This window comes from Nannospalax galili, unplaced genomic scaffold, assembly GCF_000622305.1.
Source record: "Nannospalax galili isolate Female #2095 unplaced genomic scaffold, S.galili_v1.0 scaffold1014, whole genome shotgun sequence".
In the NCBI taxonomy this organism is placed as follows: Eukaryota; Metazoa; Chordata; class Mammalia; order Rodentia; family Spalacidae; genus Nannospalax; species Nannospalax galili.
Window position 1 is genome coordinate 2,259,899 of NW_008335824.1, and position 24,255 is coordinate 2,284,153.

The 24,255-nt window shown below is 37.8% G+C and overlaps 1 protein-coding gene across 5 annotated transcripts in view; it reads right to left on the minus strand.

The window, feature by feature from the left end:
* Cast (calpastatin) overlaps window positions 1-24,255 on the minus strand; it is a 129,084-nt gene that overhangs the window by 93,237 nt on the left and 11,592 nt on the right. For all 5 annotated transcript variants that reach the window (XM_029562275.1, XM_008830545.3, XM_029562274.1 and 2 more), the window contains one exon: window positions 20,806-20,868. In XM_029562275.1, the coding sequence (XP_029418135.1) occupies window positions 20,806-20,868 (63 nt within the window). The remainder of the gene's footprint in view (window positions 1-20,805; window positions 20,869-24,255) is intronic.

Here is a 24,255-nt window from a genome sequence, read left to right on the forward strand (position 1 = left end):
ATTTAAAAAAAAAGAAAGCCAGAAAATGGTCTGGGATCATGGTTTCCAGATACTGAGCACGAGGCCACACACACAGTGTCTTTGAGAGGAAAACAGAGGATGTGAACCTGTAAGGACCACAACTGAGGGCTGGACCTTCCTGGCTACAGGTAGGAGGATTCAGGCAGAAGCACCTCAGCCTCTCTGGGTTGAGAAGGTAGAGCTCAGAATTTTGCTGACTGGGGAGGTTCTAGTTACCAGGGAGAGGACTAGAGAGCAGAGAGCTGCAGGAGAGATCTGGAAAGCAGCTTTGCATACCAGTGAGAAGGCTAGGAGAAGGGGAAGAATGCCTGGGGAACACAGGAACAATTACTGGAGATCTACTAGCCAGAATCACTGGGCAGAATGCTCAGACAGATACTATATCAGTATTGAAGAACAATTCTAACTTTTCTGCTCTGGCCTACCCAAACAAAGCTTAAATACAAATCTCAAAGGGACTGATCTGTTTTTAAATAATATAACTGCATCTGAGAACAGAACAAGGCTCAAGAAAACTTCAGCAAAAACAAACACTAACAAGATAATGTTCACATGTATCTGGAAAGAAATAAAAATATATAAGACATTCATAGTAGCAGTAAAATGCAGTGTATTTTCCATAGGCAGCAAAACACAGTGTTTAAAAATATGTATCCTATGTCTACACCAGTATCTTGATTACAGTGCCTGCTACACAAATCTACACATATAATAAAATAATCTAGCCCAGAATCATGTACACATATTGTATCTGTATCAGTGTCCTAGCTTTGATGTTATACTGTGGATCAATAATAGCAATCAATAGTAAGCTAGTGAAAAGTTCAAGGGACCACCTAATGCCATATTTGCAACTTCCTGTGAAGCTATAATTATTTTGAAATAAAAGAGTTTTAAACATTCTAAGGGAAGACATGGGAAGTAAAAAAAATGTAGGAATCAAGCTTCAACAAATAAAAAACCACGATGTCTATGATGGAAAATATATGAAATAGACATGATTAGACATTGAAGAAGTAAAAGTGTAGAGGCAGGGCAACAAAAATTATCCCAAATTATCACAGAAAGAGGACTAGGGGAAACTAACACGAGTGTCTGTGAGGACTGTGGGAAAGCTTGAAGCCTCCATTTCATAAGTAACTGCCAACTGCAAGGAGAGAAGTACAGAAGCAAAGTGTTTAAAGAAAAAAATGGCCAAATATTTCCAAAGTTCACGAAAACTATAAACCTACCAATCCAAGAATCTCAGTAAATATCAAAGAAGAGTTGGCTATAAAGAAAGGGACAACTGGGTTTTCAAATTGACATTCCACGATGCCATCTGCCTGTGGACTGATGTTCATGGCAAAGAAGCTGGCCAGGTCCCAGCTTCCCCCAAGTCAGTGATTTTATTTTCTACCTCCATGTACAGTGAAGATTAATGTGGAGGGCACTAGCCTACTCTTCCCCTTAAGCCACACAGTCCTGGAGTTGTCAAGATATGGGGTGACTCTAGCTTGCAGTGAGCTACAAGTAATAGATCCAATGTTATAAATGACAGTTTTGAGCACACAAATTGTATCTAAATAAATGTTGAAACTTTGAAAGGTTCAGTTTGGCAGCTGGCATGCTCAAATAACTGCTCAAAATATTTTTGGAACCCTGTTGAACTTCTTAGGGAACTGCAACACACTATGTGAAAATCCTCGAAGGTAAAGCAAATATTTATCCTCCTAACATACAATTAAGCTATTGAAACTACCAAAGTTACTCAGATTCATATCTGAGTAAACAGAGGAGGTTAGCACAGCAGATAATATTGATTTTAGTGGAAACAATTGAGAGAGGATTAAAGTGTTTTGTGTTCTGAAGGCAATGGGAAGTAGCTTTTAAATTATTTCAACAATGGAAAAACATCTTAGCTGTAAAAATGTTTAGGTCACTACTGAATTTATTGATTTGAAGTCACTCTTTTTTTTCTTGCTTTATACCTCATGCATTAAAATGCACCTTAAAATCAATGTGAAACAGCTTGGTCAGATTTTGATACTTTATTTCCTTATTTGTTTTTCTAACCAGTGCATTTTAAACTTTTTTGTCTTTTGAGACAGGATCTCTCTATCTAGCCTGGTTGGCCTGGAACTTGCTTTGTAGACCAGGCTGGCCTCAGAACTCAAGAGATCCATCTGCTTCCCTCTCTGAGAGTGCTGGGATTAAAGGCATGTGCCACCACACCCAGCTTTTAGCCAGTGCATTTTTAATCAACTTGCATATTAGACTTGATGTAATACAGTATTTTTCAGGATTTAAAACTTTCATTAAAATATGTACATTTTACTAATGACAAATTGCATATGTGTATCGATAAAGGCTACATAACAAGAAACAGTGCTTGAGAGGAGATACCTTCCTTTGAGTTGTTGGCCAGGGTAGTCCAAGAGACTCCTAAAATTATACAGGCTATTGCCACAGCCCTTGATTACTGCCCAGAACTTGAAGGTAAGACCCTACTCTTGAAGATAGAACATACTTTGGATGTAGGATTTAGAGTAATGGAGCTGGAACTGACCTGGAAGCCACTTCCCCTGATGGCTAGCTCTCATAGCTTTGGAAAGCATATGCAAGGTGCTAAGGGAAAACATCAATCAATGGCCCAACATCAGCTTCAAGACCAAATAACCACATCAATGACCCTCACAGCATATGACATTGGTGCAGTAGTGGCACTTTTATTTTGGGGGCAATCAACAGCTACCTAATTGGACTAGAAGCCCTCTCAGTGGAAGGAAATGTGTGGTACTGTAAACATAGCTAAATACACATGGCTGGAGAAGTCATAGATCTTAGAGAAAATCCCAAACCTGTCACATCCCTAGACTAATGTAATTTCTTACCATGTGCAAAATATATGTATCCTTATATTTACAGACAAATATCCCAGTCACCACTCATCAAAGAAGCTTCTTTTCACCAAAGATTCTTATAGAGTACCACAATTGGTCACACACAGACATTGTCTGTGAATCTCTGAATTGCCCAAGTCTAAGTGACACACCTATAATACAATCTCTACACCTAAGGCTCACATAACATAGAACAAGAGGTAAAGAAGACAATAATGAATCTCTTCATTCTTATTAAGCTCCCTCATGCAACAGAGGGCCAGGAACACAAAAGGTCACAAATGGCCAAAGTGTAGAGACTAAGAGTCTGCAGAATGCTGGTCCTTGGATAGGACTCCTATATTAAACTACACTCACCTGGGGCTCAGGGACCATTGAGAAAGAGAGGGGCTGAAAGATTGTAAGAGCTGGAGAGGAGGTGCATGACCATATGGAACTAGAGTCCTACAAGTTCCTGGGACCTTGCTCATATGAACCTATAGTAATGATGTCAGCATGCACAGGACCCATGCAAACTCAAACAGACAAAAACCTAGCAAAGAACTGGGGAAATGGACAGCTGAATCCAATCTTAGCTGAAGAAATACTGGCAACTGATTACTGCTGGGTGAGGAAGAGCTGATCTTCCTAAAGTGAGAGGCTCTAGATAGGATGACTAGACCTCAGTAGATGAACTTGCACTGAGTGATGTCTGGGGACTAACTTGACACAATAGGCCTTAAGACAAATGGCAAAATGTACAAATTCCAGTGTGGGATGGTGCCGGGGGGAAGGGGGTATAAAGATGATTAAGATTGATTGAGATGTTCTGTATGAAGTACACAAAAATTCAATTAAAAAAAGGAAAGAAAATGTAAGTTTTAATGGGGTTGGAGAGATGGCTCAGCAGTTATGAGCACTGGCTGTTCTTGCAGAGGTCCTGAATTCGGTTTCCAGCACCTACATGGTGGCTAACAACTGTTTTTAACTACAGTTCCAGGGTATACAACGCCCTCTTCTGACCTTCGCAGGTATTGCACAATATGGGTGCACTTACATTCAGGAAATACACTCATACACATAAGAAATAAAAATAAACAAATTTCCCAAATATGTAGGTTTTAGTGTGTTTGATACATCAATTCCATATTTAGCAATCACCATATAAAATGTTAAGAAATACTGTGTTAGCACATGAAAACACATTGTTTGAAAACATATTTAAAAAAAGATATCATTCCAAAGAAAAGGCAGGGTCCTCAGCACTAGCAATTGTAATGCTGTGATTATTCTTCACAAATGTTCTTGTAGAGCATGGGTTAAGCACTGCACAAATAAGTACAAATTGCTTTATTATAGGAGAACTATAAATGTGTGTTATCACAAATGCAAAGCAGGAAAAGGATATTCTGGTTGGGAAAACACCAGTAAATGAGCAAGTCTAACATCTCATAGCATTATGTAAGAATTCATTAAATGAATAAAAAATCCTCTGCTTAATGGCTTCAGTGGCACACACTATTGTGAGCACTTTCTGGAAAGGGTTTTATCATTTGTTTGTTTTGTTTGATTGCTTAGCTCCCATTTGTCCTCATGTGGAAATTCTCAAGATGGTCTGCTTGAATCTTCTGGTCTAGAGGTAGCTGAGCTGCCTAGGAGTCAGGAGAATGCTGTCCTTATCTAACTCTGCTGCTCTCTGAGCTCACTTCCTATCTGCAAAGAGGGAGAGCTCTGCCTACATCCTGACACTCAAAATGATGTAACTTGCAATACCACCTTGAGTACACATAGCATAAGGGAGGAAGAGAAGAACGAAGAGGCGAAGAACCTAGTTACAAAAACTAACAACAATAGTATAATAGTCTATGGAGTTTGATCTCTTTATTTTTAAAGTAGAAATCCTAACACAGATAATTTTTAAAATAATGAAAAGCACAAATTCTGGAGGTGAATTCAATTTCTGGCTCCATAAGGACTGTGTGCCCTTACATTGTTTAACCAATCTGTGCCATAACTTTTCCATCAGGAGACTGTGTTGCCATAAGGAGCATGCATATGAATGCAAGTGTGCATATTGCTTACATGTTTCCTGTTATTTTTACATGATCTCTAGCCCTCTAATGGCCCCTATAGAAAAAAAAAATAGTGTTTACATCATTCTCTTCCCTGCCTCTCAAATTACTTTTCAGTAACAGGATAATAATTAATACGGTATCTTTCCTGGGGATACCAACAATTTAAATTGAGACTGTCAAAAGACAATGCTTAATTAAAAGGTAAAGAAAGTTGTAAGTTACTGTCTTAGCTTCTTTTCCTATTGCTGTGGTCAAGTACCCTGCAAAGGCAACTTAAAAGCAGAAAGGATTTGTTTTAGCTCACAGTCATCATGGGGGGGGGGGAAGTCCCAGAGTTTGGAAGCAGAGAATGAGAATACTCTTGGTCAGCCAGCTTTCTCCTTTTTATGTAGTCCAGAACCTCAGCCCACTGGATAGTGTTGTTTCCTACCTCAACCCAATAAGATAATTCCTCATGGCCAGGACCAGAGATAACCTATTCTAGGCAATCCCTCCCAGGTGTGCTTAGAAGCTTGTCTCCTAGGAGATTCTAAATCCTGCCAAGTTGACAATATTAACCAACACGGTTACACTGTGTGTATGATGGGGATAATTTTATATTCACATGTTTGTAGTCTTTAGAGAAACAATCACAGTTGTTATTAGATTCCAAATGGTCTATGAACTAAAAATACTTTAAAAAAGTTTTGCCCTAGTTACTCACATGAGCTCATATTAATGGTGACAGCATGCACAAGTCCCACATAAATTCAAGCCAGACAAAATCCCAACATAGACATGAGGAGGTGGATAAAAAACCTCAACTCTACTTGAGGAACTATTGACAACTGATTGCTACTGGGAGTGTCTTTTAAGAGTGAGACTTTTGGTAGGTTGACCAGGCTTCAGTGGATGGACTCATACCAAAGGGCATTTGGGGACACAAATTTGACTCTATATGCTTTTATCTATCTGTCTATCATCTATCTATCTATCTATCTATCTATCTATCTATCTATCATCTATCTATCATCTATCTATCTCTCTCTCCTATATATCTATCATCTATCTATCCAGCTATCATCTATCTATCTATCTATCTATCTATCATCTATCATCATCTATCTATCTATCATCTATCTATCTATCTATCTATCTATCATCTATCTAACTATCTTCTATCATCTATAGATATAATAAAGTACATTAAATTGGGGCTAGAGAGATGGCTCAGTGGTTAAGAACACTGGCTGTTCCTGCAGAGGACCCGGGTTCAAATCCCAGCACCCACATGACAGCTAACAACTGTCTGTAACTCCAGTTCCAGGGGATTCAACTCCCTCTTCTTTCCTCCACAGGCATTGCATGACACATGTGTACTTACATACCTACAGGCAATACATGCATACACATAAAATAAAAACAGTAAATAAAATACATTTTTAAAAAGTACATTAAATTATAAATTGAGTGGTGTGCAAAAAGGGGAGTGGATTTAAACACCATCAAAGTATATTGTATGAAATTTGAAAAATTTCAGTTAAGAAATAAACAACACACACATGCCCATGTCTGAGATCTGTCCTTCTAACCAAACATGTGTATGTGTGGTCTCCACAAGTGCATACACACACACACACACACACACACACACACACACACACACAAAGCAGCAGCTTTGCTCTGGAAGTACATCTGAGGGGTTGCAAAGTAAGTGGCTTAAAGCACACAGTACTTCTTTCTTTAAGATCTAGACAGCCAGGTATGGTGGCACACACACAGGTTTAGGTCTGATCATTGTTAAAATACTTTCCCATTATTCTTTTCTTAACTATGCTGCTCATTACTCTCCTTCCTCTTATTTACAAAGTATCTTCAGCATAAGGAAAACTGGGTGTAGTGGTACATACTTACAATCCCAGCACTTGGGAGGCTGATGCAGGACGGTCATGAGTTTGAAGCCAGCCTTAACCTTATAGCAAGTACCTATGTGGAAGACCCTGTTTCAACCTCTCCTGCCCCCAAAAGTGTTCCTAATCTAAGGGAAAAGTAGAAAGAAAACATAAATTTCTTAACATGCTATCAACAAAGACAAATACTTTCAGTAATTTCTGTTTTCATTAATATGAAAATATGCACACCAGGACTGATGAGATGACTCTGAACAAAGATGCCTGCTGGACAAGCTGACGACATGAGAGAGCCTACTCCCAAAGCTGTCATCTGACTTCCACACATGCACCATGGCATGCACCACCCCCACATCATCACACATAAACATAAGTTAATTTAAAAATATGAACAATATATCAAAAGCATGTTGTATTAGTAGAATTGCAAGTTTTCCATTTCTTACTGACCTATTTTATTAAGTGCTTGAAAAAAAGCTTTGTGTTAAAGACGGCTTAGTCACTGTTTGTGTCACAATTTTTTTTTTAGTTTCTTTTGAGACACAGTCTCCCTGTCACCTCAACTGGCCTGGAACCCACTATGTAGACCAGGCTGGTCTCAATCTCACAGAGTTCTGCCTGCCTCTGCCTCCCAAGTGCTAGGATATTGTGTGACAATTTTAGCAATTCATTATTTCTGAATGCTTATTTCCCCATTAGTTTGGTAGTACTATAAAGATATGATAAATATGCTTATACATAAGTCACTGAACACATTTCTGATTATGTACTTGGAACAAATTCCTAGAATTGGAATTTTTAAACCAAAAATCAGTTTTTCTTATGCATCATTCTTAATCATTTATTTCATAGTTCTAAGTATCATTAATACTTATATTAAATGAAGAAGTTTAATCATATTTCTAACATTTTCAGTCTTATAAATTTTAAGTTTTCAGTTGGGTAAAGAAAACTTATCCATGAAGTCTTTTTTTTTTTCTTCTGGAGCTGGGGAATGAACTTGGAACCTCACACATGCCATTGAGCCCCAGTCCCAACCCTCTAATCCTCTTAAGTCACACATAGCCCTATCATCTGCTCACTAAGAAAGACAAAGTCAGGAATGGGTTGTTACTGATCAGTCAAGAAATATTTTATTCCATGATTTTAAAACCATATTCCACAGCACGGAATTACTACTTTTAGCCACTGGGTGTCCCTAGACTCTGTGTCTAACATTCAAGCTGATATCATGATACCACATCCCACAAATATTTCAGTCACTTCTTTCTTCTAGAGGGGAGTAAGAATTCTCATTACTTTTCAAATTAATTATTCATTCATCTATTTCATAATTCAGAGAAACCAGTGATGTCTACTGAGTCCACTTACTGTATCAGCAGGAAAAATGAGGGTCAAAATTATATTCAGAGAGGGCATTTTTATTATTTTTACTTTTGTGTGGTAGCAGCTGAACTCAGAGGTGGGAAGAGGGCATTAGATTCCCTGCAGCCGGAGGTATAGGCCATTTTGAGCTGCCTGGCATGGGTGATAGGTCACCTGGAAGAGCAGCCAGCACTGTTAACCTCTAAGCCATCTTTCCTGCCTTTCAGAGAAGAAAATTTTATAACAAGCATTGAGTGACAGAAAAATTGAGAAATGAATAGGAGAAAGTTAAGTTCTTAATTTCCTATAGAGAAATATTTTCTTCATAGCTGTATTATCAGATTTTAAATTTCAGCTATGTAATTCCTAGAATCTACTAAAATTTAAAAATTCTGCTTAAAATACACCAGTGAGAATCAGATGCTGAATGTGTAAAAGAGGAGGTCCAGGAATGCCAACCTCAATGTGAATGACCAGTGGGAAGTCTGAAGTTCTAATAATCAGGGTAAACATATGTTTTTAATTCATTCTAAGTTCTTTCCAAATAACGCCTTTCTTGTTTGATGTTGTTCACTTTGTAAATGAATCCAATTGCATATGCACAGCTGGCAGAGAACAGAACCAAACAGGCCAAGAAATCTGTAACAGGTGCAGCATCTTGGTCACAGTGACACAGTCTCCCCTTGACCAAACCAACGAGCCTCCTCTGACATCGTTTTCAAATAGGTCTCAACTGGAACATTTCTGTTAAATTTTACATTGTCCAAGTAAGAATCCTAAGTTGCCTTAGCTAGAACTCCCCATCTTTGATCTTATGGACTTTGGTATCTGAGTAGGTTCCTCATTTTCTGTCAATCCCCGAGGTGTTAAGCCAAATTAGGCAGAACCCTCCTTAACCCCCACCCCGAATGTTTCCTCCCAATGACTCTCCATTCACCAGCCTCCTATTCTGCTCTTTGGCTTTTAAATTCCTACTTATCCTTATTGTATTTGGAGCTGAGTACAGTAATTCCACAAGTAATGATCATCTTGAATAAAGTATGCTTTACCTTAGTTCCTTAGACGTGTAGGGTATTTTTTTTTTCTTTAGTGGTTATAGTGCCATGCCTAGAGCAGGATCAGATCAATTATTTGATCCCAGACCTCTCACCCATGACCCCAAGTATACACCTTTGAATATTCTGTCTTCAGTCTTGGCTGATCAGTTGGTTCAGAGCATTCCTAAACCACTACTGGAATAATGTCTACTGAAACTGTTAAGGGCAGAATTTTATCCCCGACATTCTGAGTGTGCTCTCTGAAGCGGGTCAGAGGTTCCAGGCTTCTTTAGGAAATGGTCTTGGGATGGAAGATCATCCTCCTGGCTCTTCCTTTGAAGTCATTCCATTATTGCTTCTGGGATAAAAAAAAAAATCCTTCCTGGCTCCTGTTTCCATTCTGAGTCCAATTTCTGACCTCTTGGCTGGAAGATCTTGTCTTGGCACTTTGTTTCCAATGGAGATCAAGTCCCTGAGCTCTAGGCTAGAAGATGTTTTATGGATACTTCATTGCCAGTGGGGATCCAGTCCTGACCTCTGGGCTCAAGATTTGTTATGGTACATTATTTCCAGTGGGAATCTATTCCCCAACCTCTGGGCTGACTTTTCCCTCTGGCTCTCTGTTCTCTCTGTTGGATCTTATCATACCCACAGGAATTTCTTGACTGCCTGGAAGTCTGTTCATAGCCTCATCTACCAAGTCTGCACATCCTCTTCTTGCTGGATAATTCTACTAATGATAATTTGAAACTCACTGTCTTTTTTAGAAAATGTAAGAATTCTTTTTTTTTAATTTTTAGAAGCATTTCATTACATACTCAATAACAATTTCCAGAGCAAAGATACATCTCTTTTAAAAGTGGCTATAAAATTTTTAGATTCACAGTTAAATTAATAGTTATACAATATTGAACCCAGTATAAACCCTGTAAGACATAAAATTGAATGCGTTTTTAAGAATTCTCCAAACTGGTTCTTCCAAGATTCTTTCCTTCCCAAGAGCTCCCTCCTGCTTCTCTTCGGACCACTTTCAACATCCTTCAGTCCTCAGCTATAGCCTGCAAGAAGCCACCTCCTCTCCCGTTCTCTGTCTACCCCTGCCACTCTTTTCCTCCCATTTCTGGCCATCAGCTCCCTACGGTCACTTGAAATTCAGGTCCCAGCCTCATTGGGGAAACCACCAAAAGCACCTTCTTAAGGCTGAATATCTCAGAGGCAGAGTGGCAACAAAGTTGCCATTTTATCCACTCAGATGAGGCTTTGGATAGATCCAGAACAGCTTGCTATCTCCCCAGTCACTAAACTGAAGTTTAGTCCTGGTCCACCACAAGAGAAATACAGAGGCAAATGAAAATCTAAGCATCTGCCCACAAATCGTCGCAAAGCCTTCACATTAATATGTAACCTTAATTAGTTCCATCTGTCAGAGGCACAATGCAGACAAAATTGGAAAGTGGAATAAGAAGAGAGCTCTTCTATATAAGCCATTGGGTTTTGTATCATTGTCTTTACTTGATGAATAATTAAAACTGTTTAATGAAAGCTGTAAGAAGATGGCCATTTATGTGTTTATTAGTGCACATTTATGTATGTATGACATTCCTATAACTAGGTGGCATTGCTAAATTAATTTACAAATCCCCTTAAAGAAATTCCATTTAAATTGGTTTAGAGCTATATGGGCACTTGTATAAAAATGAAGTATTCCTAAAATTCCCAGAAACATGACAATTAATCCAAGTAACTTTCAGTCACATGACTTGGACAAATTTTTGGTAAATAAGAGTAGTTTAATATTGCTTAAGTAGACAAGATCTATGTTTTCTGAACTATTAGTATTAAACATTGCATGAACATATAATTTTATCCTGGGGCTCCTAGTCAACACATTTTAGGATAGTTAAACAGGGAATGTTCTTGAGGTATTGGTTAGCTTTTCTTGTCTGCCTGAGAACAGTTAGCAAAATTTGTTAGATAACTTGTAACCTTAGATTTATGTTAAATTAAATCATAGATACTCATAAAACACCTAAATCATTTTAAAATAAGGTAAACCATTGAAACCTTCACAACTGAACACCAGTTTAAATATTTGGGCAACTTTTTATATGGTTACAAAGAAAAGGACTGACTAGAACTGAATCTGTTTAAAAAATGTTCTTTTTGTCACATTGAGAAATCATTCTCTGGAAGAGCATGTTAAAGAGCAAGAAGTTCTCATGAGGTTGTGCACTGGGGAGATTACAAACAACAAAAACTTCCTGTACATTCCAAAGGGCTAAAAGAAAGGATTCTAAAAGAGTACAATGGAAGGGGATCGATACTTGAGGAGATAGTTATGCTTCACTTGGTTGAAATATTACATACTATATACACCATAAAATCAAACATAAACATAGAACTCTATTAAATATGTATTTTAGCATTTTACATACCAGTTTTTTTTATTGCCAGTGGGGATCCAGTCCTGACCTTTGGGCTCAAGATTTGTTATGGTACATTATTTCCAGTGGGAATCTATTCCCCTATGGTACAATTTCCAGTGGGAATCTATTCCCCAACCTCTGGGCTGACTTTTCCCTCTGGCTCTCTGTTCTCTCTGTTGGATCTTATCACACACCACAGTTTCAATAAATTCAAATTAAAAATAAATAGTATATACCTATAACACTGTGTGATGATATAACAACTATTAGCCCATTACAGAATATTAGTATGGATGCATTCACAATCACCCACCTCCTAGGTTTACAATAAGAAATGAGACATACTAGAGCGTCTCTTCATTTCTTGAGCAAGAGAGATATTGACGAAGATTTTCTTAATAATCAAATTCTAGTCAGACTCCTCTTTCTTTTCAACTAAGCTTAGAATTTTGAACTTGGCTTTTTTCTGTATTTTCCAATCTTAGTAAAAATTATTCTCAGTTCATAGCAAGATTTTATCTTATCACCTGATATCAGATCAAGTTCCTCTCGTCTGGTATCCCTCAGGAAATATCTGCCTTCATCAAAAATCCTGTTATTTTAGTTTAGTCAGAATCCTCCTTAATAAGTTTCCATTTCCCACCATCTCACCCTGGCTACATCCCAGTAGTGGTAGTGGGAGCTGAGTCTAGCCTCTCCTCCCTCTGCACTCAGATCAGTGCTTCTGAGTAATGTTTGCCTTCTTGTTCCTTACAAGCATCATGGATAATTTTTCTTTATAGCTTTACACAGTTTTATGTAAAGAAACTTTGTTTTCTAACTCTCTCCCCCTCCTCCCCCTCCTCCTCCTCCTCCTCCTCTTCCTCCTCCTCTTCTCCCAAATATTCTTTACGTAAATCTATGTATATTGGAAAAAGTCATCTATACTGAATCTCTACTGAGCACCCTCTCAACCATAACCATGGTGCCATGGATACATCCTACTGGTCCACAGAAACTGCTTAGAGCACTGACACCCTCCAGCCCCCAATAAAAGATTTGGTCCCTGCTACGTACTAACAGAATAGGCCCTGCTGACTCTCCCCTCCTCTTCTATCCCCTCCATGCAATGTCTGGCTTGTCCTGGCCCTTTGATGTTGCTTCCTTGACTTCTTCATCTCCTATCTTTCCAGCATCCTGCACATCGGCATTTTCCAATATTAGATTTAAGTCTCCATCTCTGCACTCTTTTCACTAATAATTTTAAGTAAGAAATTTCCAAAACAGGTCACCTGCATTGTAAGTCAGCTCTGCAATGTTTACACAGCAGATGAAGAAGCAGTTCTCACTGTGGTCTCAGAATTGTTTCCCTGAATTTTGAAAATGCCATAAATTCCCCTACTAAATTTTACCTGAATTTGTGTCTCAGGACAAAACCATTGTTTTAATGTCCACATGTTTTTTTGTTTGTTGTTTGTTTGTTTGTTTGTTTGAGACACAGTCTATAGCCCCAGCTGGCCTAGAACTTGCTATGTAGACCAAGCTGTTCTTGATCTCACAGAGATCTGCCTGCCTCTGTCTCTTGAGTGCTGGGATCAAAGGCATGTGACACTATGCCCAGCATGTCCACATGATTTTATTATGGTTTTGGAATTACTCTCATGTGCTACTTATGAAGATGAAAATATAGGTTCCTCACAGGAAAACAATTCTAATACGTATATACAAGCATCACTTGTAAATAGAAAGAAGTGACCTAAATTACCTCTTGATGACTAACATAGGAGGAGGCAGATACAAAAACCAGATAAAGAAATCTTGGCAGGGGCAGGGGGTGGGGAATGTCTCACTATAGTTAATTACCATCTCCAACTGTGACTTTGGGACTGTAATGATGGTAATAAAAAAATCTCCTTCAAAGCCTCATTTGTTAGTTAATGGAATGAAAAGTCAATAGAATCCATGACCAGTACAGTGGGAATTGGACATGGCTGGGCACTGATTTGTTGGATCCACTAATTGAGGTAATACCATTTTTGTTCTTGGTAACTACTTTTTATTTTGCTATAAAAATTTCAAGTATATAGTGACACATTTTTAAAAAAACCTCATTATAAAGGTTTAGTTACCAGCTGATGGATATTTATGAAGCAATTGGATTGGTGGGGTTGGAGTTCTAATCTTATCAGTGGATTAGTTCATTGATAGACTTACAGTTTATGTTATTGGGAGGTAGAGAAAATGAGGAGGTGGGGCTGAATCAGAGGAAATAGATTACAAGAGGTGTGTCTTAAAAAATATTTTATTATTTTTATTTTATGTGTATGAGTGCATTGCCTGCATGTATGTATGTGCACCTGTGTAATGTAATGCCTGAGGAGGTCAGAAGAGGGTGTCAAATCCCCTGGAACTAGAGTTACATGCAGTTGTTAGCAGCCATGTAGGTACTGAGAATTGAATCCTGGTCCTCTGAAGAGCAGCTGGTTTTCTTAACTGCTGAGCCATCTCTCCAGCCCCCTGGAGGTATGCTTTTGAAAAGTATACTCTGCCCCAGGAATTGTCCTAGTTCTCTTCTTGCTCTCTGCTTCCTGTCTGCAATGAGGTGAGCAGTTTTGCTCCATTATACCCTTCTGTCTTAATATTCTACTTTATCATGGGCCCAGAAGCCATAGGGTCAAGAGATCATCGACTCCCCTACCCCGAATACTTCCTCCTTTCTAGTTTTCATGCCAATGTTTTGTCACAAGTGATGAAAAGTTGGGCCTCTGTTAAAATTTGTGAGAAGTTACATATAATCAATAAGCAGAAAAGCATGTAAAATGAAACCCATTTCAAACATTATGCCCAATGAAAAGGGACAACAGATGAGACATGACTAATGAAACAAAACAGTTACTGAGATATATTAACAGAATTCTAAATTATGATACTTTTTCTAGAAGCCTTTATTCTTTCATTTTCTCATAGAAGAGGCCAGAACTTTACATGAGCACACACATACACATAAGGGGAAAAAAGGGACTAAAAATGGAAGGTCTGAATCCTAAGAAATTTGAACATCCCCAGTTCAGACCATTTTCTACTGGCCACTAGGGTCTAGATCTCCAGGAGAACCAGGTGGAACTGACCTGCCACAGCTCTGCAACTCTGTCTCTTATTTGGCACTGGGACATGAGCTTTCAACCCATAAAGAACATCCCACAGCCAGTATACATCATTACAATGGCCCATAATTTGTTAAAACAATGCTTACTAGTCCACTTCCAGGATTTGCTAATAATTATGGCTAAATCACCAGAGGAAACAGTGCCATAATGACATATTGAATAAGAAGTTTCCCATGCTTGAAACAAAAGAATACATGATACTGACCACATGAAACACCATATAAGATACCACAGTTGTATGGCATTCTGTGTATTTAAGAGCTTCATATGAAGATAACTTTTTCTTTTGGGTTTTTTTTTTCATACAGAATCTTCCTATGTGGCCCTAACTGGCCTGGAACTCACTATATAAATCATCAGTGATCTCTCTGCCTCTGCCTCTAGAGTGCTGGGATCATAGGAGTGTGCCACTACAGCCAGTTGATGACTTATTTTTAACTAGACAAGATTTGTCTGCCTCAAAGCATATTATCAATGATTTTCAGCTGAGGTCCTATTAATAATGCTCCTTTGCTTTTGCTTAGAAATTGATATTTCACTAAACATATGGCCTTCCAGGTCTGTAGACTCAATTAACATTGTAGCAAAATTTGCATGTGTATAGAACATAGATAGTTTTTTTTTCTTGTCCCTATTCCATAAACAGTACACTATAATAACGGGTTACATGGCATTCACTTTGAATTAGGCATTCTTAGTAATCTAGAGATGATTTAATAGAGGACTTAGGTTAATCCTATGCCGTGTTCTATAAAGGATGTGAGTATCGATGAATACTAAAATCCTGGAACTAGTCCCTCATGAAAACTGAAAAACAACTGTATGTACAGAATGACACAGATGCACCAAGAAGTAAATAGCATCCACTTCTCTGGGTGCTAGAATTCTGAGATGGTATTGTTTCCTTCTAATGCTTTGGTGGTTTTTAGATTTTTTTCTAATTCTTTATTTTAGATGTATGATATTTAAGGAGTTCGTAAATCAGTGTATTTAACAACTATGACTGCATGATATTATCATAATAATTTCAGAATATACACAAAATTTTGTAGCAGTGATCATTACTGAATATTGAGACTCCTGGTAACATTCTTTTTCCCAGGTACATATTAATTTTGCAATAAAATTAAAAGACTGGCTCTAATAAAAGAAAAAATCAGACACAAATTAGAATCTTGCATCACTCAATACTTGATTTATACATTTTAGAAGGAAAAAAGGAAACAATGAGAAAAGGAATGCTGGCTATGTTATCAGGGCAAGCTAAATGTATTGAATACCTTTTCCCCTTAAAGCAGTTTCTCGTTTATGCCAGTTGAAGCTCCCTTTCTATGGATATAAAACATAGCCAATACTAAATTTGAAGATTTTAAAATGGACTCTGAAAGATCATGGCCTTTTATGCTTTAAATTTTATTCTCTAGGACCTCGCTAAAATAAGTCTCTTAAAGGATCACCACACTCTCCCAGTGTGGTCAGATGTGACAGTCAAATACTTTAAATAGATTTGATTGCAAGTTTTGAATGACTTCTTTGTTTCACTGTATTTAAAGGTGCTGTGTTAAACCTTTCTGTTTTTCTTTTATCTGGACTCTAATTGCATTATTTTAGGCTTCCTTTTGGTCTTTTAATTCCCCTACATTTGAGAAAGAATTGATGAATTCATAACACTTGGTATTAGCAAATTTTCACAGGCTATTACCCAATTTCATCTTCAAGCTTTGTGTTTAAACTGTAACAGGATAAATGGTACTTTGGTTGCATCATTCTATTGAAATTTCTGCAGGTGTCTGCAGGTCACTTAGTGGCTCTATGGTAATCGCATTCCTAAAAAGAAGGAATGATTGACAATACTTATGGAGAAAGAGTTCTGAAATTCATGCAACACATTGGTAATTGTTACTTATCCTTAAACATCTTTTGTTCTAGTTATATCCCCCCACCCTAATTCCTCCTTTGGGCCTTATTCTCATATGTCTAAAGGAAATGGAAGGGAAACAAACTACTGAGGTGGACCCCTACACATGGAAAACGAAGTTTCAAACTGATTTTGCTTCAAAGGCCTTTTAGTGTGTTATTTCTTCTTTGGGATAACTGTGATGTATTCTAGTTTGAAAATGGATTACCAAAACTCAAACTAAGGTTTTTGGCTCTTCTGCTTCTTGTTCATTTGCTTGCTTTGAAACAGGGTCTTACTTTATTGCACAGATTGGCCTTGAACTCAGGATCCTCTGGCTTCAGTCTCCCAAGTAGCAGTCCTGTGGCAGTGCACTCAGCTCAAGTTTATTAATCTCACTTCTTTTTCAGCACAGCGGTAGAGGAAATGGAGAGAGAGAGAGAGAGAGAGAGAGAGAGAGAGAGAGAGAGAGAGAGAGAGAGAACACAATACTAATTGAAAATAGATCGAAAGAGAGAGAGAGAGAGAGAGAGAGAAAGAAATTGGAAAAAAGATTTTCTTTCAGTTCCAGGAAGTTCTCTAGTAATTTTGAAAAGACACAGTAACTGATCATGGATAGGATGTAGGGCACATAAAAAATGTTCTATATTATGTATTATTTTAGTCTATAAAATTTTGAACATAAAGAATAAAATATGTCTGATATAGGACAGTCTCTTGAACTATCTCCAGGGCCACTATCTCACTAATGGCTTATCTGAATGTAGCATAAAAATTAGAGACATTTTGTGAGATTCCCAGCCCAAAGTAACATATATACAATGGAAAATCACTGAGTATTGAGACTCAGTGATGGGTCACAGAACACAGTGAAATGGGGTAGAGAGAAAACCAATGTGTCTCTCAACTCTCACCATAGAAGCTTCCTTGTGCAACAGAGGGTAATGAACACAGAAGGCCACAACTGACTAAAGTGTAGAAAAACAAAGACTGAAGACTGTGTATCCCTGGATAGAACTCCTATATCAAACCTCACCCACCCAGGGCTCAGGGATCATTGCAGAAAAGGGGGTGGAAAGATTGTAAGAGCCAGAGGTGGTACGTGAGCACAAGGAAACAGGCTTCTGGGAACTTGCTCATATGAACTTACAGCAATAGTGACAGCACGTACAAGACCCATACAGACTCAATCAAACCAAAAAAAAAAAACCTAAAAAAAACAAAAGCAAAAAGAACCTAGTATAGAATTAGGGAAATGTTCAGGATGCCAAAACTTTAGCCGAGGAACTCTTGTCAGGTGATCACTGCTGGGTGAGGGAGAATTGGTCTTCTTTAAGGGAATGACACTAGATAGGCTGACTAAATTCCAGAATTCACACTGAGGAACATATAGGTACACAAACTTGATTTGATAGGCCTTAACATATATGACAGAATGCATGAAATCTGGTGGGCAGGTTATGGGTAGGGAGTGAGGAAAGAGGGAGGTCTAAATATGATAGGGGCAGGATTATAAATGTGAGTTTCCCAGAAGTGATATTTTGTCAGAATTGTTTCAATTGCTAATAGCGAGAACAACTCCTCCTCCTTTTGAAGTATACATTGATTTTTCAATTCCAAATTTAATGTTTAGTCTGCTTCAGCAGACACAAACCTTGAAGCCTCTCCTGATGGCACTCACAATAGGACTTCTTGGAAGTCTTCCCAAGCCTTTTATAAGCATGAGATGACAGGCTTTGTAATCCAGATATCATGATAAGACTCAGTGCTAGCAGTTGTGTCCAAATAAACAATGCATGCACATTAAAGACATAAATTTTTATTTTATTTTATGTGTATGAGTGCTATGCCTGCATGTATGTAAGTGAACCCATGTCATGTGGTACCTGTGGAGGCCAGAAGAGGACATTAGATGCCCTGGAACTGGAGCTATGGATGGTTGTTAGCTGCCATGTGGATGCTGGGATAGAACCCAGGTCCACTGTAAGAGTAGCCAGTGCTCTTAACTGCTGAGCCATTTCTCTGTCCCTGACATAGTATTTAAGTTACAGAATTATAATGTAATTAACTAGAAAGACACTATGAGAAGTGATTTAGTATCTACCTGACAGGGTGACAAAAGGTTCCCTTTTTGTATAAGTAGTCTAATCTTAATGTCAATTGAGAATAACATCCAAACCATATTTCCTCCTCTTGGAGAATAAAAGGATACTATGATTTCCAGTAGAGCATTCTTTCTAGTTGCATAAATAAATTTAGATAGATAACTAATCTGGAATATATTTAAAGAGTGGTATTGATAAAGGGACTAAAGGACAGCCAATAGCTTTGTGATATTAGAAATAGAAATTTTTTTTGATATGCAGATGTATTCTTTAACAATTTTTAAAGGAAATAAGATAAAATCTGTCTACTTCTTATTCCTAAAAAATTTGTATTCCATAGGAACAAAGATTTTAGTACAAATTTCTATGGTCAGAAATACCTTAAATGAGGCCCATTAAGGTGGATAGGTGGGTAAAGGCTGTGGCAGCCATGCCCTGAGTTCAGGCCTTGTGGCCCAGATGGTGGGAGGAGAGAACAGATTCCTGTAAGTTCTTCTCTCACCTCCATACACACACACATAGCATGTGTGTGCATGCACGTGTGCATGTGTGTGTGTGTGTGTACATAAAATAAAAATGTAAAAGATACTGTAAATTACATCATCATGGCTATTGTAGAAAGTTGACAAGTCAGTACGCAGTACGCGGTATGCAGCGAGTCCACTTTAACAGCATCCTCACATACTGAATGTTTCAGAACTGCAGAAAATAACAGGAAAAGGAACAGAATTTCCAAAAACACCTCCTCAAGATTGATAATGAAAAGAAGAAATAAGACACCACTTTATGCTTTATAACTCCCCATGTCTTTCAGGGCCATATGGCCTGTCGAAGTGGAAATAAGAATTTCTATTGAATGGAGGTGAACAGATCCACTGAGAATATCTGCCAAGGTGGCAGAACACACAGCAGAGCTCTTCTCTCACTGTTCTTTGCAGAAACTATCAACTCACTTTCATGATTGCAAAATTCTTCTCTAAAAGAAACACTCTCATGGATTAGTGAATAGAATCCACTGAAAACCAGTGAAAGGACAGAGAGTCAAAGGCAGTGCCCTTTGAAGGACAAAACTTTCATAGACACTTCCATAGTGAATTAGGTCAGCACTGACGTGCAGAAATTCACAAGCACAAAGACAATCTATCTCAAAGTGAGGAGATTTGGTCTTACTATGTTTCCACTGAATCAATGGCAATAAAAGTAGTTCTCGCTTCCCTTGGTTGCTGCACCTGAATGACTTGTTAATCTAGGTCATCACTGCTCTCCTTTCATGGTGCACTCTCATGAAAAATATTTCCGCCACAGCATTTGGCTTCCTTTTATATCTGCCATGCTCACTAACGAAACAAATAAAAATCCCCAATTCGTACAGGAAAACACTTAAAAAAACTGAGCTCTGTTTCTAAATCGGAGCTATCTATAAATGTTCCTTTCTGAAATTTTATTTTCATTACTTCCACTTAGATTCTTGAATCAAATCTTAGTTAAAACTAAATTACTGGGAAGATGTCGCAGAGGGAGAAAGCACTTGCTGTTGAAGCATGAAGACCTGAATTCAAATCCCCAGAACCCGTGTAAAAGTCAGATGTAAAAGTCAGATGGGTAGTGTGAGTGTCTTTAATCCCAGCACTCCCACAGGGAGGTGAAAGGAAGAGACGGGAGAATAGCTGGAAGCCTGGAGGTCAACTCATCTGTACACAGTTGAAAATAGCAGGTACCTGTCTTATGCAAGTTGGAAAGTGAGGGCTGTGCTTGATGCTGTCCTCTGACCTCCACATGTGCACCATAGCACATGGGTGCACCCACATTAACACACGGGCTGAACAGACATTGACATAGCATACACAAACATACACAGAAACCCCTAAATTTCCCAACATTCCAGTAAGTATAGCTTAATACATCGTTATTTAATATTCAAGACAGAACTCCCAATTTTAAAAGCAAACCAAAGAAAATGATAACCAGTACTGTGGGATTTACCTCATCAGATCCTTTCTTTTCTCCTGGTTTGGAAGATGATCCAGTATTCTTTTCATTAACATGCTAAAATATACAAAAGAAAAAAAAGGCAATGTTTAATAAAGGAAGTGCTATAAAACAATGGTGCCTTTAATTCAGAAAGGCTAAAAGGACAGACCAGGAGAGAGGCCCAGGTGGAAGGATCACTTGATCTCAGATATTTGAAACCAACTTAGGCCACATGTTGTGACTGGTTCTCAATAAATAAATAAGCAAATAAGTAAATAAATAAACAGGTTCACATATGTACTGGAGTAAGTTATAAGCAGAATAATTGGTGAACAAAATATTTATAAAGATTGAGGGGTTGGGCTGGAAAAATGGCTCAGCAATTAAGAGTACTTGTCGCTCTTTCAGAGAACCCAAATTCAGTTCCCAGTACTGACATAGGGTGGCTCACAACTGCTGTAACATTGGCTCCAAGGGATAGGATGTCATCTTATGGCCTCTGTGTGTACCTGCACACATGTGGCATTTACTAACCATAGACACACAAACATACACATAAATAAAATCTAAAAAATAAGACGTAATCTTCTTAAATCATGAAGCCATAAGCATAAGGTTATCTCTATGGGATACCGTTGCATAAGCTAATTGGAATCGAACTTGGATATTATGCTTGGAATTGACTTTATTTTCTTTTATAGAGCCTCATACGATCACAGCCAGTTGGTTATAAAACTCAGGGACCTCCTGGCAGTTCGTAATCCAAATAAGGCAAAGGCTTAGCTATAGTCAGTCAGTAATTTCTTCACCTCTGTCTTCAGTCTGTAAATGCTTTCTGCTCCTACAGCTTAAGCAGAGCTCTCTGATCTTTGGGTGTGAGTGCTGCCTAACTTCTGAACTCTCTCATGGCTCCATAAACTCACAAAATTTATTTTGTCTGAAGACTTTTCTTGTGTCTCTAAAGGAATCATTCATTTTGAAGATAGTATTTGATAAGGTCAAGTCTTCAAAAACACAGGTTGACCAAATCTGTCTCCTTCCAGAGCTAGTAATTTTAGAACCATGATAGCTCATTCACTCACTATTAACATTCCCATGTCCTTTCCAGATAGATAAAGCGACAATGCCCAGTGTTTCACTGATTGTTCACTGTTTGAGTGTTCACTTACTTGTCAGGAAGTATTAGATATCATTCTACAAATGAGAAAACTTAGTAAGTCAACTTTCCCTTTTTCAATACAGGATGTCATTCTCTCCACATAACCCCACTCTGCTTCCTGTTAGTGTGGCAAGGTGCATCACAGTCTTCCACAAGCATGGAGGTAGCAATTTCTCTCTTAAAATACAGGAATGTGGTTGATTTAAACACGTTTTAAAAATTGTTTCCTTTCTGGTGGTGGTGGCCTACTTTTTTTAAACCTAGCACTTGGGGGTAGATCTCTGTGAGATGGAGGCCAGCCTGGTCTACATAGTAAGTTCCAGAAAAATGGGGGCTACATGGAGACCCTGTCAAAAAAATATATCCTTGTGGTGCTTTAAGTGATTTCCATTGTAGTCTTTGACATTAACCAACATCATTCAGTTTCTTCCATAGAAACAACAAAATTCCCCAAGTTTTGTAGAAATATTTCTGGAGAGTTACATGTAATGAACATTGTGTTATAACTAACTTTAAAACGTATTATAAGCATTAATATATTTTTATTTAAAAGAATTTTTAATACATAGAAAGATTTTCATTAACAGGGGCTCGAGAGATGACTCAGTGGTCAAGAATACTTCACGCTCTTCCAGAGGACATGGGCCCCGTTCCTAGTACCCACATGGCAGTTAACAACCATCTGTAATGCTAGTTCCAGGGGATCTGATTCCCTCTTCTGGCCTTTGCAGAGAAGGCCATACACAAAAAAAAAAAAAAAAAAAAAAAAAAAAGACCACATCGGAACTAAGAAACTGCTAAAACCACACTCAAAGGACAAGTGATACATGAAATGATAGAAAAAAAAAAAAAAAATAGATCTTTTAAAAGGAAAGGTTTCAATTATTATATATAACTTGCAAATAAAAATCACTTATAATCAGGCTCTACCGTTTGTACAACTTTATAGATTGCATTTTTCTAGTTATTTTTTAAAATTATTTTATGAGTATGAGTGTTATGGCTGTATGTCTGTAAGTGCACCTGTGTTATGTAGTGCCTACAGAGGACCAAAGAGTGCATCAGATCCCTTGGAACTAGAGTTACTGGTGGTGTTAGTCACCATGTGGGTGCTGGGATTTGAACCAAGGACTTTTGCAAAAACAGCCAATGCTCTTAACTGCTGGGCCATCTCTCTTGTCCCTAGTTTCCTGTTTTAATCCACCATTTTATTACAAAATTTTCAAACATACAGAAACATTATAATAATAATACCATAGTTACTCATATTTTTGTAACTTTGATTCAATAGCTATTATCTTTGTTATTGTATTTTGTTGTTTGCATATACACAGGCACACATCTAAATGACTATATACCCGTACTTAAAACTGCAAAAGTCTTAAAATTTTAACAGTAAGCATTTCCTTAAATCAAGCATACTTCCCCATGTAAACTTAGTACCATTATTACCCTAAGAACATTATCAAGAATTCTCTAATGATATTCAATTTCTAGTAAATAGCAACTCTATAAATTAATCACTGCCCTCATCACTTCTTGGGCTTATTCAATATTCAGCAGTCTCCTAAAGAGAGATTAGTGCCAATTTTTTGTAACTCCTGGAATAACTGACCACTATTCACATAATTAAGTTGATGAATTAAAATTTAGGAATGATCCCCATCATATTTGATCCAGCTCAGGAACCTGCAGTGATTCTTTCTAAGAGATAAGAGAGAAAACTGCTCATCACTACATCATAATGAAAGAAGCAAAGAGCAGAGGAGTGATAGGTTACAAAATGGAACTACACAACTGATGAAGCCTAGATGAAGGAAAGAAACGAATGTCAGTGTCAGACACTTCCCTGTGTTTACAGCCTTTGGGGCCCTTTCCTAATGTTATCTAGACATACATAGGTACATACACAGGCAAGAGTACATGCCACACAAACTAGGATACAAACAAATTTCTAACCTACAAAAGAACACAGCAAAACAGTAATTCTAGTGGTATAAGAAGTGCCTAATGCTACTGTGCTTCTGGAATTAAGGGATTAAAAGAAAGCTTCTTTCAGGCAGAAACAAACTAAATAAAATGTGGGCATGATTGCGCCAATCTAGAAAATATTTTTTTTTAGTTTAAAAGAAATGCTGGCTTTTGGCCCAACCTAGGTGTCCCTCAATTGATGAGTGGATAATGAAAATGTGGTTCATATATACGATGGAGTTTTACTCAGCAGTAAAGAAAGATGAAATCATGAAATTTGCAGGTAAATGGATGGAACTAGAAACTGTTATACTAAGTGAGTTAACACAATC